At 46.6% G+C, this 15488-nt stretch overlaps 1 protein-coding gene across 2 annotated transcripts in view; it reads right to left on the minus strand.

Moving 5' to 3' along the window:
* Positions 1-12870, minus strand: part of Iqce (IQ motif containing E) — a 48415-nt gene extending 35545 nt beyond the window's left edge. Inside the window, exons 1-3 of one of the 2 annotated variants that reach the window (XM_021720576.3) lie at positions 12578-12870; positions 4289-4336; positions 2933-2975 (exon numbers count right to left, since the gene is read on the minus strand). In XM_021720576.3, the coding sequence (XP_021576251.3) occupies positions 2933-2975; positions 4289-4336; positions 12578-12691 (205 nt within the window). In that variant the 5' untranslated portion in view covers positions 12692-12870. The remainder of the gene's footprint in view (positions 1-2932; positions 2976-4288; positions 4337-12577) is intronic. The other variant, XM_013365472.4, reaches the window with a different exon arrangement.
* Between the last annotated feature and the right edge of the window lie 2618 nt (positions 12871-15488).

A 15488-nucleotide genomic window follows, 5' to 3' on the forward strand; every position in this document is an offset into this window, starting at 1 on the left:
TTGGTCCTGGGATTAAACCCAGCCATGCTTTACTACTGAGGTACATCCCCAGTTCTTTTTTTTCCCTTTTTTTGTGGTGCTAGGGATCGAACCCAGGGCCTTGTGCATGCGAGGCAAGCACTCTACTGAGCTACATCCCCAGCCCTCCACAGTTCTTTTTATTTTTTATTTTGAGATAGGGCTAAGTTGCTTAGGGCCTTGCTAAATTGCTGAGGTTGGTCTTGAACTTTTGATCCTCCTGCCTCAGTCTCCTGAACCCTTGGGATTACAGGTGTGCACCACTGTGCCCAGCCACATGAATTTTAAATAGCAATGAAATTCATATCTGTAGAAGGTCCTGAAAATTTAAGTCTACTATGCTTATATGAGGTTTTTTTTGTTTTGTTTTGTTTTCCATGATTTCACAACATGTAACCAAGAATGCTTTGCTCTGGATGTGTTTTCAGGTATCCCGGGGCCACAATACCCACCTCAGGGATATTCTGATGGCCTTCCTTACTTTAACTGTTTGTTTAAACTGTCATTTACAAAAGTAAATTAGTGATCAGAAAAAGGGCCCGCAAATTACATTTCCCTTCTAAAGGTTGAGGATTTATCAATGAATAGTAGGGATTCCACAGTAAGAATTTTTCAGGAAAACATACACACGGGTAAAAGCTGGGGCAGAAGAGAAAGTGCAAACAGGCCCGTGGGAACCAGCTGTGTTATTTGATAGCACCTAAGATCAAAGGGGAGGAAGGGGAGCCTCAGGGCGGCTGCCCCCTCCTCACAGAGCAGCACCTGGAACACTCTGGAAACAGCATCCCCCCTTCCCCAACACACACACTGATTAGACATTCATGAGCTGAATGTTAAGAGAACAGGATAGACAGGGTCCCTGCCCTCAAGGCCTTTCACAGACAGAAACACAGGTCATGAATAAGGTTAGGAGGACACAACTCCATCATCAGTGTCCCTGAGCCCTGGGCAGTGAGATATGCTGAGCCAACAGCGGAGAGGACTGTGTGAGCTTTGCTCCAGGGGCCCCAGAGGACTATGGGAGATGAAAGACAGGATGAGCTGAGGGCAGGCCCAAGGGGCAGCTGGAAGCATCGCATCAAGTCCTAAAGAAGCAGAGCAAAGGCAGCAGGCAGAGAGACAGGGTGAGGCCACACCACTAGGTCAAGCACAGCCCTGACTCTGGTCTGCTAAGAGCCCTGGTCTACATGAGTCCCGTGTGGGGGGGGAAATCCTGACCCTTACAGAACTCTACATGAATACAATTTGACTATGATGATTCCAACATTTGAAATGCTTGATAGTCAATAAGAATAGTGAATGATGTTGACCTTAGTTACCTTCAAGCCAAAGGACTGAAAGAAAATAATTCTAAAATGAAAAGGTTTGAAACCCAAACACCTGTACTTTTATATCAATTCTCAATGTTCTCCAAGGAAGGATAAGGTTACCATCTGGACGTGTCCCCCAAGGCTCCTGTTAATGCAGCAATGCTCAGAGGTGAGATGATTAGATTATAAGAGTCGTGACCTAATCAGTATGTCTTGGTCTGAATGGACCAACTGCATGTGGCGGGTGGCTGGAGAGGTGGGTCACTAAGGATGTGCCCAGAAGGGTGCACCTTCCCTGCAGCCCCCTCCCCTGTCTCTCCCGGCCTCCTGGAGTGGAGAAGTGCTCATCTACCACACCTTTCTCCCAGATGTTCTGTCTCATGCTGGGCCCAGAGCAGTGGACTGACTGTGAACTGAATCTGGACCCATGAGCCAAAATAAACTTTTCCTCTTCTAAGCTGTTCTTGCTGGGTATTTTGGTCATAGTGACAAAAAGCTGACACAAACCTCAAAAATCCAAACTGCCAAAAGATTTCTTTCTTTTGTTTTTTAAAATTTTCTTTTTGTAGTTGTAAATGGACAGAATGCCTTTATTGTTTATTTTTGTGTGGTGCTGAGGATCGAACCCAGTACCTCAACGCATGCTAGGCATGCTACAGCCCCAGTCCACGATTTCTAATATGTATATTTATTCTTAACATATAATGTGTTCTTTACAAGAATGTACTTTGGTAATTATGTTTTCTCTGTTCACTGTGAAAGTTCATCTGCATTCTCTGAATATATCCTATGTACAACTAAATGCATTTGAAACACATGATACACACATGATGTATATAAAACACACACGTACACAGATGATAAGGGTGGGAAAGGCCACAGATTGATAGTTGGTTAGTAAAAGGAAGCCAGTCTAGCGTTTCACATCTTCCATGAGCACGTTTGTGAGACTAGCATCCGGGTCACTGTGTTCCAGAGCAGCGTTAGAACAACAGAGACAAACCAGGAGGCCCTGCTGCATCTGGAGCAGCCCAGCATGGCAAAGTTCACCAGCAGGAGCTGCCTCTAGGCCATCTGCGGAGGGGAACAAAGCTGCTCTCATCCGGCTAAGGATGAGGGGAATCCTGGCAGCAAAATGAGCCCAGGGAATCCCAAGAACATAAAGGTGAGCTTCCCTTCTGCCTTGGAATGTCCACACCTTCTCAGTACTGGGCCCACAGGAACAGCTTTGATGCTCAAGAAATGCATCCTAACTTAAAAACACCCTTTAACTTTGGCAGTATTCTGGCTTTGAGAAACCAAGAGAAAGGAAAAAGAAAAAAGAAAGGCCACAATGTGCTGTGTTTCATGGGAGGCTCAGTGGGACAGTGGCTGGGCCCTACTCAGGAGCAACAGCCTAACAGCTTGGTGCCTGGGACAAGTGGGGACCCCAGGAGCACACACACCTGAGGTTCCAAAGCAAATGGGGCTGGTCCCTATGCCACTATGTCTCTCCTACCCTGTGGCACAAGGAAAGAAATGTTCTCTGTCCCAGGGGCAGGCAGCTTTTGGAAACACTCCAGGGTCAGGGCAGGGACAGGGGCAGAAGGCCTGCTCATACTCACTTGGTGATGTGGGAGGCTTGTGGAAACCTTTCCTTCTTGCTTTCTGAAAGAAAGAAGAGGTGATGTAAAGCAAGCTGAGCTTCCTGTGCTTCTCTGGAGGTTCCTGTTATGGAACCCTGCCGTGTGCAGGGAGGGCCCAGGCAGTCTTATGAGGGGACGAGGACAAATGAGCTCAGTAGAGCCCTATGCCAGGACTGAGGCTGAGGGGCACCACGTGCTCTCAGACAAGTCCTAAAACAGGAAACTCAAGGAGGGGGCTCTGAGAGCTCAGAGGGAAGAGCCCAGGTAAGGCATCTTCTCTGCTCCCCACCCCCACTGTCCTCGAGCTCAGTTCTGGGGCACTGATGCAACCTGTGTCCCCACAGCAGGTTGGGCAAGATGAAAACCCTAAGTAACTGCAAATCCCACGGAGGAAGACAAGTCCAGAAGGAGTGGCCCCCTGTGTGGGCCTGTCTGCCGTGACAACATGATGTCAATGCAGAACTGGGTGCAAATTTGCTTCTAATCCTCGCCAGTTCTGTCTCAGGGAAAACACCATCGCCCTCCAACCTCGTCTTCCTCATGCACTTCACTCTGACGGGAACTTCCCTCACTTCCCCTGGGCGAACGAACACAGCGAACTCGCTGTCTGAGGGAGGCTGAATTCTACCTAGGGGCTAGCGTGGGTTGCTGCTCCTCCAAGGGGTACTTTGGACCCCAGCCCCAGGGATGTGGCAGGACACCCCTCAGCTTTTCAGATAGGGTCCTTCTAGGGAACAGTGCCCTAGAGTGGAGCCAAAGCTTGCTGGTTCCCTCAGTGCTGACAGGCCACTGTTTTGCTAGAACCATCTACATGACACGCTTCTTTTGCTTATCTCTAAGCAAGCAGTTAGCAGGCTTCCTCTGTCACCTGGCACAGTGGCAAACAAACTAAGAAAGGCCAACCACAGCACCATCCTGGGCCTCTGGGCTTGACCACCTATTTCCTGACCCCTCCCAGCTGGTTCCCAGCACCCCAGCGGCCCCGCTGCTGGCCAGGCTATCTTGGCTTTGGAAGAGGGCTCTGCCGGCCTCACCAAGCTCCACCTTCCCTCATGTGAGGACTGGGGGCAGCAAGCAGGCCCAAACCAGATGCAGGACAGGAACTGGTCACTGGCCTTACATGAACCCTGCTCAGGATCTTTACTAGAAAAAAGTTTTAAAATTATAATCTAAATAATTTAAATCCCACCAAGGGATTAAAACTTTCAAACACCAAGGAGCATTCAGGATTGTATCCTGGTTAAGGACATCTGTGCCACTCGGCCTAGTCTACTCTCTGAGGAGCATGTGTAAGGGCAGCATAAGCAGCAGCTGCAAGTCATGATTAATACTCACCGTCTCAAAGTCTGAGTCAAAGGTAATTGCAGATAGACTGTCATCTCCCTGGAAGAAGAGAAGCAAACACAGTAACTATGTGGCTCCTGTTCAGTTCCTGATGGTTTAGTTCAAAAAGTGCACATAGCCCATCTGTGGCTGCTGAAGCAGAATCCAGTAAACTCCAAGGCACAGGACCCTGGGACTCCTCAAGCCGGCAGCCAGTTCAGACTCGCTGGCAGAACTGCTGTGTACCCAAAGCCAGAACACTAGGTCCTACAGAACTGCTGTGTGCTCGCCACAGAGAAAGAATTCTTGACCAAAGTATTTCATTCCTCACACTGTGTAAACATTCTGACTTTGTGGAGTTGGGGATTGAACCCAGGGCCTTGCATGCGAGGCAAGCGCTCTACCAACTGAGCTGTATCGCCAGCCCCCATTCTGACTTACTCAGCTTTGCATCAAAGCACAATGAATCTGTGATATCTCCTGGCTAAGAGCGTCAGTCATGGATTAGAAAACATATTCCTAGGGGTTCAGGGTTCCGCTCAGCCTGTGGTAGGCCCTGGGTTCCATCCTTAGCACCAAACCAAACCCAAACCAAAAACACTCCTGGAGATGCACATGCACAAGGAGACATTTGGGCCCATGAAGGCTCCTGCCTGTTCCAGTCCTCTGCCCTGCTCAGGGGGGTAACGAGGCACACCAGCCTATGTCAGCAGGAGCCTGCCAAGAAGGAAGGGAGCTGGCCAGAGAGAGGAGGCTTCCTAAACTAACGCAGGTCCAAGTCCTGAACAGCCAGAAAGCAAAATGTACGCATGTCCCTTCAGAAAAGCGTGTGGCTAATCTGTAGCACTGGTACTGGACGCTAGAATGGGACCCTTATTCTGAACCAATAAGGCTGTGGCTGGGTGGCACAGGTGGCTCTGTCTCAGGATCTGCCCAGCATGGAGGAATCACCAGCATCCCAATGGGTCACTGTACCTCAAAAGGAGATGAGCCATCTACAGATGAGCACACAGAGAGGGACAATTCAGCCAGCAGCTTGAGTTTTACTAGACACAATGGCCCTGTTATCACACGCACAGGGGCAGCTAAGTTGACGTGGTACTTACCCTGCTACCTCTTAAACATGCAGAACCCAGATTAAGAACACAGTGTGGGGTGGGGGTGGTGGCTCAGTGGTAGAGCACTCGCCTAGCACGCTTGAGGCACTGGGTTTGATCCTCAGCGCCACATAAATGTAAAATAAAGATATTATGTCCACTTAAAACTAAAAAATAAATATTAAAAAAAAAAAGAACACAGTGTGACTTAAGCTGGGGCCCAGGGGATAGTTCATTCCAAATAACCAGAATCTTTTAAAGAATTACTCACTGATTTTGATTTCTGCTGTCATTTAATGGTATTAGAAGCATATGACAATAATAAAGTTTTCATTTGAACAAAGTGTACTAAAATGACGTAGACGATTTAGGAAGGCAGGCAGGAAATCAGACATATCAAGTAAAGTCAGAGAATCCAGGTGGATAGCCTGTGTGTGAGTCCCCAGTGTCCAAAAGGTGGGGTTTGCCAAGGACAAATACAGATGTGCTGAACTCTGGAAAGAAAAGTAGCCACAAGCGTACAGGAGAAAATCCAGATGGCAGGGGCTCAAGTGCACCCCTGCCCAATCAGGGACTTTTGCTGACCCAAGGGGAGCTTTTAGAGGGCTAAACTAGGAATTAAAATGGGGGAAAAAAACCTGAGTAGGAAACAAAAGGCTACACAATGCAGGCACAGACTCCAGAGAGTAAGCTCAGCCACATGACTAGTCAAATAAGTGAGCAAGGACATCCACCCCAGGGGCATGGGGGTGGGGTGTCCATATCCAGAGTCACTATAATACCTGACCAAAATGTCTAGGTTTCAATGGAAAAGTTAGGAGACACATAAAGGAACAGGAAACAGTGACCAACCCACGGGGGAAAGCAGGCAATGGGAAGTACTTTCAAAGGGGCCAGCTGTTGGACTTGGTAGGCCAGATGTCAGAGCAGCCACTACGAGATATTCTAAAAACCAGAGGAGGCCATGCCTGACTAATTCAAGGATGTGCGATGACACGGTGTCTTAAACAGAGACCCGTGGAGGTGAGCACTCTAAGAGAACCAGATGGAAATTCCGGAATTGAAAAATATAATAAGTAAAAATGAAAACATCACTAGAGGTCAGTTTTACAGCAGATTTGAGGGGATAAAAACAAAAGCCAGTTGGTATGAAGATAGCACTGGAGATTGTGCGACTGGAGATTGTGCGACTGGAAGAGCAGAAAGAAAAGTCATCACAAGGAGCACCGAGCAGGCGCAGGGGCTAGCTTCCCGGGGCTGCTGACCACCACGCACTGAACCCCAGGGGCATCAGCCTGAGATAAGTGTCTTGCAGCTCTACAGGCCGGAAGTCCAACACACAGCCCTGGCAGGGCCAGGCCCCTAACAGAACAACCAGGCGGAAGAGCCACAAGGAACTGGAGGCCTTGAACAGCTTGGTAAACTCACAGAGGTTCACAGAAAGTTCCCCATCACAGAGCGCACGGCCTGCTGCAGCCCAGTGAATGCAAGCCCACAGTCGGCTCCAAGCCAGGAGGGTTCAGGCAGAAATCCTGCAGGGTGTGTCTGTCTCTGATCACAGTGGGAAGGAAAAACTCAACAAGAGAAAACAATGTGTAAGTTCACAAATGTGTGGAAATCAAACACATTCCTAAACACACAATGGATTGAAGAGGAAATTAGAAAACACCTTGGGGGCGGGCACAGGGGGGCACACCTATGATCCCAGAGGCTCTGGAGGCTGAGGCAGGAGGATGGCAGTTCAAAGCCAGCCTCAGCAACTTAGTGAGGCCCTGAGCAACTTAGTAAGACCCTGTCTTTTTTTTTTTTAAAGAGAGAGAGGAGAGAGAGAGAGAGAGAGAGAGAGAGAGAGAGAGAGAGAGAATTTTTAATATTTATTTCTTAGTTCTCGGTGGACACAACATCCTTGTTGGTATGTGGTGCTGAGGATCGAACCCGGGCCGCACGCATGCCAGGCGAGCACGCTACTGCCTGAGCCACATTCCCAGCCCCAGACCCTGTCTTAAAAAAAAGAAAGGAAGGAAGGAAGGAAGGAAGGAAGGAAGGAAGGAAGGAAGGAAGGAAGGAAGGAAGGAAGGGAAGGAAGGAAGGAAGGAAGGAAGAAAAAAAAGAAAACACCTTAGGTAAATGATTTTTTTTTTTTTAATTAAAATGTGGGGCTAGGGTTGTGGCTCAGTGGTAGAGCACTCGCTTAGCATGGGCGAGGTCCTGGGTTCGATGCTCAGCACCACATAAAAATAAGTAAATAAAATAAAGGCATTGTATCCATCTACACCTAAAAAGTAAATATTTTAAAAACATTAAAACGTACTTAAATTGAAACTTTGAGCAGGGCTCAAAGGGAAACGCAGCTATAAAAAAGCGTCTTTATTTAAAAGGCCATAGCAATAGCCTACTCTTCCAGTTCAAAGAACAAAAGCAGATTCTTAAGGACCATTTACAGCTGCAACACCCATATGAACATGAAGACCTTGGGTGAATACTAACCTTCTACCAAAATAATGAGACCTAAAATTTATTATTTGGAAAAAAAAAATCAACAAAATTGACAAACCTTTACCCAATTGATTTTAAAATGTGGTGGTGGGGGGGAAGCAAAGACACTAAATTACCAAAATACGGAGTAAAAGGGGACATAGCCACTGACCCTTATAGAAATAAAGAAAAGTCCAGGGCAATATGAGCTCTCTAACAAACATCAAAAGACAAACTGGATAAATTGATACCAATCCTTCATAAATTCTTCCAAAAATGAGAAAAGTAGGGCGTACTTTTCAATTAATAATATGATGCCAATATTACCCTGACACCAAACCAGATAAAGAGATGTCAAAAGAAGGCAAACTACAGACCAATGTTCCTTATGAATACAGATGTAAACATCTCAACACATGACTAGTGATCAGCATCTCATAACAACATACAAAAGAAGGTTTTATGTATATGTATACATATATATATATATATATAAAGGGTTGTAAACCACGAACAAGTCTGATATACCACTAAAATGAAAGGTTGGTTTGACATAGAAAAATCAGTGTGGTATACTGTATTAGTGGAATAAAGGACAAAAAATATGATTGTCCCAGAAGCTGTAGAAAATGTGACAAAATCTAACACTCATTCACAATAAAAATATTGAACTAACTATGAAGAGAAGAGAATTTCCTCAATCTAATAAATGGCACTGCCAAAAATCCAGAGCAACATTATATTTAATGGAGACAGACTGAACGTTTCCCTCCTAATATTAGAAACAAGACAAGGATGTCCTGATGTCCTTTCTCAACACTTTAACTTAAACTGTACTGGGGTTCTAGCTACTACATTAACATCAGAAAAACTAATTCTAAAAAATCCATACTGGAAAAGAAGAAGTAGAGCTACCTCTGTTCACAGGCAACACGATCTTATTTACAAAAAAATCCTAAGGAATCTATTAAAAACTATCAACCAAGTTTAACAACTTTGCAGGAAACAAGATTAATATCAATTTTAATTATAGTTATATATACTGGCAGTGAAAAAATCTAACCTAAAATTAAGAAAATTCCATTTATGGGATAAAGAAAATGTGGTATATATACACACTGTGGAATATTATTACTCAGCCATGAGAATGAAACCCTGTCAATCATGTGTGACAACATGGATAGAACTAGAGATCATCATGTTAATTGAGATGTCAGGCAGAGAAAGACAAGAACTGAATCTCTTATGTACACTATAAACAGCTGATCTCAGAAGTTGGGAGTAGAATCGTAGTTACTGGAGGTGGGAAGGGGGTACAGAGAAGGGTTGGTGGAGAGGTATAAAAAGTTAAAAGGATTTAGTGCTATTAGAGCACAGTAGGGTGATTATAGTTAGCACTAACTTATTTATATTTCAAATTAGCAATGAGAGGAATTTAAATGTTCCCAAAACAAAGATATTAGCATGGGTACGCTAATTACCTTGTTTTGATCATTACACCTTACACACATGTATCAAAGTATCACTGCACCCCATAAATATGTACAATTATTATATCAATTAAAAATTACCCAGGATGCAGTGGTGCATGCCTATGATCCCAGATACTTGGGAGACCAGAGGCAGGAAGATCCGAAGTTTGAAGCCAGCCTCAGCAACTTAGTGAGATCCCATCTCAAAATAAGAAATAACAAGGGCTGGGGCTGCAGCTCAGTGGTAGAGCACCCTTGAGTTTAATCCTCAGTACTGCAATAATAAATAAGGCCAGCATGACAGTAAAAAATTAGCTGCAAATCGTGTATCTGATAGTAGACTGGCATGCAGAATGTATAAAGAAATCTTACAATTGCAGCTCAATAGTAAAAAGACAACTCCCCCCAACCCTTTTCTTTTTTCTGTGCTGGGATTGAACCCAGGGCCTGTGCATGCTAGGCAAGCCTCTATCCCAGAGCCACAACCAGCCCCAAACCCAATTCTTTAAAAAGAAAAAAGATCTGCATATGTATTTTTCCCAAGGAGATATTCAAATGACTAGTTAGCACGAGGAAAGATGTTCTATGAATATTCTAAAGCTATTGAAATGGTACAGTTTTAAATGAGTGAATTTTATGGCATGCAAATTATATTTCAGTAAAGATGTTTTAGAAAAAAGAATGAGTTAATCTACATGAAGTTAGGAAAACCGGCTACTTGGGGGGAAAAAAGTTGGATTTACCTTTCATTTCATGCCAAAATAATTTCAAGTGGATTTAATATCTATATGTTAAAAAAACATGTGAAAAATTAACTGAGGTAGAGGGCCTAGCTACCTAGACTGAGCCCAAACTGACAGAACCTATTCGTGGTCTTGAACTCACTGTTGGCCAGTCCTCGTGGCCAGTATTTAAATACTTGGATTTATTTACTTTATAAATACAAGTATTTAAATACTTGGATGAAACAGGAGACCAATAAAATGTGAGTGAATTTGAAAACCTCCATTTCATTTAGATGGAAGAGGGCGAATGTCTCAGATGGTCTCTGGTCTGCAGAGGAAAGAATTGCTTACAGCAGTTTAGAACTAGGCAGTTCTATCTACCCAGGCCCTTAGCATACCTTCTGTTTCAACCCTGGAGTTCTGAGAATTCTATCTGCTGGAGCTTACGGGAGGAAAAACAAAAAATAGTCATTTGATAATGTGCATGGCCCTCTGAAGATGCACATGGCCAGCATGGCTCACTAGGAGGCGCCAGGACCTCAGCGGTCTCTGGGTCTGGCATCCTATTGCAGGCTGGGGAATAGGGGCCTGTGTCCAGAGCAGGCAACATGGAACCTGCCACAGGGGAATGCCCACCATGTCTCTGCTCATCCTGGGAAAATGCAAACCCTTCCCAAGTGCTAGCTCTGAAGCCGCCAGCCATCAGGTCCAGATGCCTCTTCACCCTACAGTACGCACTGTGGTCAGCAAGCCTGCCACAGCCAGGTGGGCAAGCGACAGGCACTCAGTAGGTGTCTTAAAGGCTCATAAGCATGCCCAGAGGTGCTCTATTCCCAGGGCTGGGGAAAAGGGGGACCTGACAGCCTCTCTTCTCAAGAAGGTCTTGACTGATTTAGGAAAATAGATCCAAGCTCAGTGGAAAAACCACAATCCCCAAAAGTCTGGGCTGGAGCCTGAGTGTTTTCCAGACTGATTTCCTCAAGACCAAGGCACCTGGTGGTAAGCTCTTTTGTGCTCTCTGAGCCTAGGGCAGGGCCTGATATGGAAAAGGTGCTTAATAAATGTTTATTATATATTAAAAAGATTTATAGCAGCATTGCTTCTAATAGCAAAAACTGAAACCCAGGGGGCTGGGGTTGTGACTCAGTGGTAGAGCTTGGGACACATGAGGCACTGGGTTCAATTCTCAGCACCACATTAAAAATAAATAAATGAAAAGGTAAAATACTGTTGTATACCTTCAACTAAAATAATAATAACAATAATAATAATAATATCCAAAGGAGTAAAAGTAAGGAAATAGATGAAAATAACAGGGTTGGTATTTTAAAAATCATGTTTTTAAAAATATCTGAATCTGAGAAATGTTAACAAACAGCAAAGGTCACAAAACTACAAATCTATCTCTATCTATCTATCTCTGTGTGTACATGTTTGGGAAAAGATGCATCGGGAAAATATTAGAAGAAAATACACCAAATGTTAACTGGTTTTCTGTAGGTGGCCAGATTACTGAACAACTTTCCAAATTTCCTATAAAGGGCATGAATAATTTTTAAAATCCAACTTAAGCAGTTCCTAAAGTTCAAGGAGGGAGGGTTGGTGATAAAGCTCAGTGGTAGAGCTTTTGCCTAGTGTGCATATGGCTCTGGGTTCCATCCTCAGCACCAAAAATAAATAAATAATAAAAAAAAATAAAGAAAGAAAAAGAAAATTGCAGAAGCAGTAACTTGAGGGCCCTGCAGACAGTCAGGCCCCGCAAAAGGTACAGGACCTGGGGTACCTGAGGGGCCGGCAGAAAGGCCAGCAGCACCAGACCCCATCTTTGGTGAGCTCTGCGCAGCCCTCCTCCGAGCTCTGCAGTGGGTGGAACCTTCCCTGGGTTTGACAGTGCCCTCGATGGAACGCCAATTGCTGTACACGGCTCAAGCCCCCTTCGGAACCCTCCTCTACCCGACCCCACCTCGAGGCCTCTGCACCTGCTGAACTGCGTCCTCTGTCTTTGCGAGCCGAGAGCAGGGACAGGAACCACATCTGGGACGCCCTCAGTTTTGGGAAAGATGCATCTTCCCCCCCCCTTAAAAAAAAAGTCAGCTGAGGCACTCTGCACCTTTCGGTAGGGTCTTGGTCGTACTTAGTAGGCTACCGCCTCAACCCGGGGACCCTCCGCCCTGGGGGTAATGCACCTCAGCCTCTCAGTCTCCAGCACGCGGGGTGCATCCATTCCGCCTGGGAGAAGGGTGGCCCACCTCCTCCTCCTCCTCCAGGAAGCCCTCCGACTGGGGGGCCAGCGGCTGCCCAGAGCTTCCTCCCTCGCCCGCGGTCGCCCAAAGCACTGGTGCGGGGCACTCCTCACCGGGGACCGCGGTCGCAGACTTGCAGCGCGCGGGAGGCGCAGTCCGGGAGGGCTCCCTGGAAGCGGCGGCTCGGCGGATGGGCGGGCGGGGCCGGGCAGAGGACTCGCGACGCGTGGGCCCCTGTGCGGTAACAATAGCCCGCTGCCCACCACCCCCGGAGGCCGCGCGCGCTTACCGTCTCAGAGGCCGCCTCCACCAGGCCCTGGCTCATGGCTGCAGCGCTGCCGGGCCGCCGCAGCACTCGGCACCGCGATCCAGGTCCGCGGCCCGCCAGGCCGCCCGCTGCCATGGCAACCGCGCCACGCCACGGGCCCCGGATGTGGCCGCGCCCCGTGAGCCGGGCGACCGTAAGCCAACGCGGAGGTGGCGGGCCGACCGGAAACGCTCCCGGAGTTCCTGGCTCAGTGGGGTGGAGCCCAGGCCCGAGAGGTGCAGAGCCGCGCTCGGCTTCGGCGTGCTTCCCGGCTGAAGTTCCACAGAGGCTTCGCGCCGCCCTTGCATCTCTCCCCCTAGGAAGAGCAAGGGGACGATTAATCAGGAATGCGTTTTTATCAAGTTAATGTGGAAAGACAGAGATGGCTTGTCCAGGCAGTCCCCAAGATGCTTAGGAAATTTGGGCTCCAACATTCAGGTTATTAGCAAGGGTGGTTTGCTTTCGCAACCCAGGCCTCCAAGGCCCTCTGTCCACATCTTCTCCATTCCCTCTCCCTGCTTTATTTCTCCAGGATCTGACAGTTAGTTATCTATAAGAACATGCAGTGTTTGGACTGGAAGCTGCTGGCAGTGGTTCTGTGTTCACTCTCTGGAACAGGGTCTGGCAGGAAGCAGTTATTCAATATATAGAGACTTTTTATTTTATTTGTTTATTTATTTTTAAACAAATAGACATTTGATTCCAGGGAGTCCGATGACCTTGGCCTCTGCTTCAAGTGGAGCATGAGAAAAGGGCTGTGGGGCTCAAATGAGTCAGTATGTGTTCAGGATTGAGAAGAGTAACCTGCCCCATAGTGAGGATAGTGTGGTGAAAGGGTAAAGTTTCTAAGCTGGAAAGCTTGAATGTAAAAGATTAGGTATTAAGTTCCTCTGTTACACCCAGAACCTGGAATTCCTGAGATAGTTAAAACAACGCCCTACTGGCCATTTAGCCTAGGGCCCTGTGCAGTTTGTCACAGGGCCCGAACCAATCAGTTTGAATGTGTACCCCGCTTAGGAATGACCAATCACCCCTGCCCGAGCTGTTCCCGCCAATGAATTTGCCAATCACATCTCAGAGTTGTTGTTCAATTTCCCCGTGCCTCATGATGATTTGTTCTGATGTATGCAAAGCCCACCGCCCTCTCCAAAAAGTGTACTTAAGCTCTGCTTGACCTTTGCTCTGGGCTCTGGGCTGCTCTCCCTCCTTGAGTGAGCACAGAGTCCCAGCGCGCTGGAATGGATCCCCAATAAATCCCCTTTTGCCAATTGCATGAGTAAGTCTCTTGTGTGGTCTCTCCCTCCGATGATCCGCCGGACTCCCCTTACAGTGGCTCTGTTGTGATTTTATGATGGAGGGATGAACAGACTAGGTATGCTTCACTGGTTGCTAGTTCTCTTATTCTGGCCACCACCCCAAATTATGAGTCTGTGGTCTTTTTCCCCCCTCAGTTTCCCCATATTTGTGTTTTCATTGGGGCCTCCCCTCAAGCAGGGTAGTCCAAGCTGGTTAATGGTAGAAAGGTCAGAGTTTGGAGACTCACTGTTGTCTTCTTGTCTGCAAAATGGCAATGATTCCAGGGATTTTTTTTTTTTTTTATCAAAAGAGGAAACAAAATTTAGCACAGTGCCTGGCGCATAGTTAGCACTCCTGAAACAGAAGCTAACAGGTCTAACAGTCTTTGTAAAAACTTCCATTTGCACCAGGCTGGTGGCACATACCCATAATCCCAGCCAGCCTGGGTGATTTAGCAAGACCATATCTCAAAATTAAAAAAGGGTCTAGGAATGTAGCTCAGTAGTAAAGTGCCCTGGGTCCAATCCTCAGCATAGGGTGGGGAGCTTTTCACTGCTTCCAGGAATTGATCACGATACACCAGTTTTGGTTTTTTTAAATTATTTTTTGGTTGTAGTTGGACACATTACCTTTATTTTATTTATTTTTATGTGGTGCTGAGGATTGAACCCAGGGCCTCGCATGTGCTAGGTGATCACTCTACCTCTGAGCCACAACCCCAGCACCAGGGTTTTGTTGCCCTCACTCCGGGGGCTTCCCAATGTCCTGTCCTTCTCATTTAATGATAAATACAGTGTATGTCTATGACCTTTTCTCTATGGTTCTAAACACCAAAAACTTCTGAAAATTTTTCATAATTCATTGGATGGCAACACCTATCCTAACCTTCCAGATGACACCTTGGAAGGAAAACTGAGCCAAAATGTGAATAGTACCCATCCTCCTGGGACTACTATCCAGCACAGCACCTAGCCCCATACTATTCTACATTTTACTTTCTCCAAAGCTACCCAATCAGGTACTATCTGTACTCTTGTAGGATCTCATTTGGAGTTCGGTGTGGGAGGAGGGTCCCTGCAAGGGTCAAGGTAGTTCGTCCAAAGTGCTGTCCCCATCTAGTCAAAGTTGTTGCTGTTGTTTTAATTATTTTTGTATATATTTTTAGTTGTTGATGGACCTTTATTCATTTATTTATTTGTGGCGCTGCGAATCAAACCCAGTGCCTCACACATCCTAGGCAAGCGCTCTGCTACTGAGCCACAGCCACAGCCCTAGACAAAAGTTTTAAAAGTCTCACTTTTATCTTAACATCTATAGGAATTCTGCTTTTCATTTACTAATATAAAACTAGTTTTCGCTTTAAAAGCTTGCTGCAAAGCTGACGCCAAAGGAACATAAACTTTGTTTACCTCCCCCCTCCACCCCGGCTTGAGAGCTTCTGGTACACACAGGAAAACCCAGTTCTGAGACCTGAAGGCCAAATGACCAATGACTTTGGCTCCTGAACCAAAGCGCCACTTCCTGGCACGTGCTCCGCTCCTCCTGCGGGGCGCAAAGGCGCGGGCTGGACGAGCCGGGACCCGCCCCCAGAGCCTGA

The sequence above is a fragment of the Ictidomys tridecemlineatus genome, chromosome 10 (assembly GCF_052094955.1).
Source record: "Ictidomys tridecemlineatus isolate mIctTri1 chromosome 10, mIctTri1.hap1, whole genome shotgun sequence".
NCBI lineage: Eukaryota > Metazoa > Chordata > Mammalia > Rodentia > Sciuridae > Ictidomys > Ictidomys tridecemlineatus.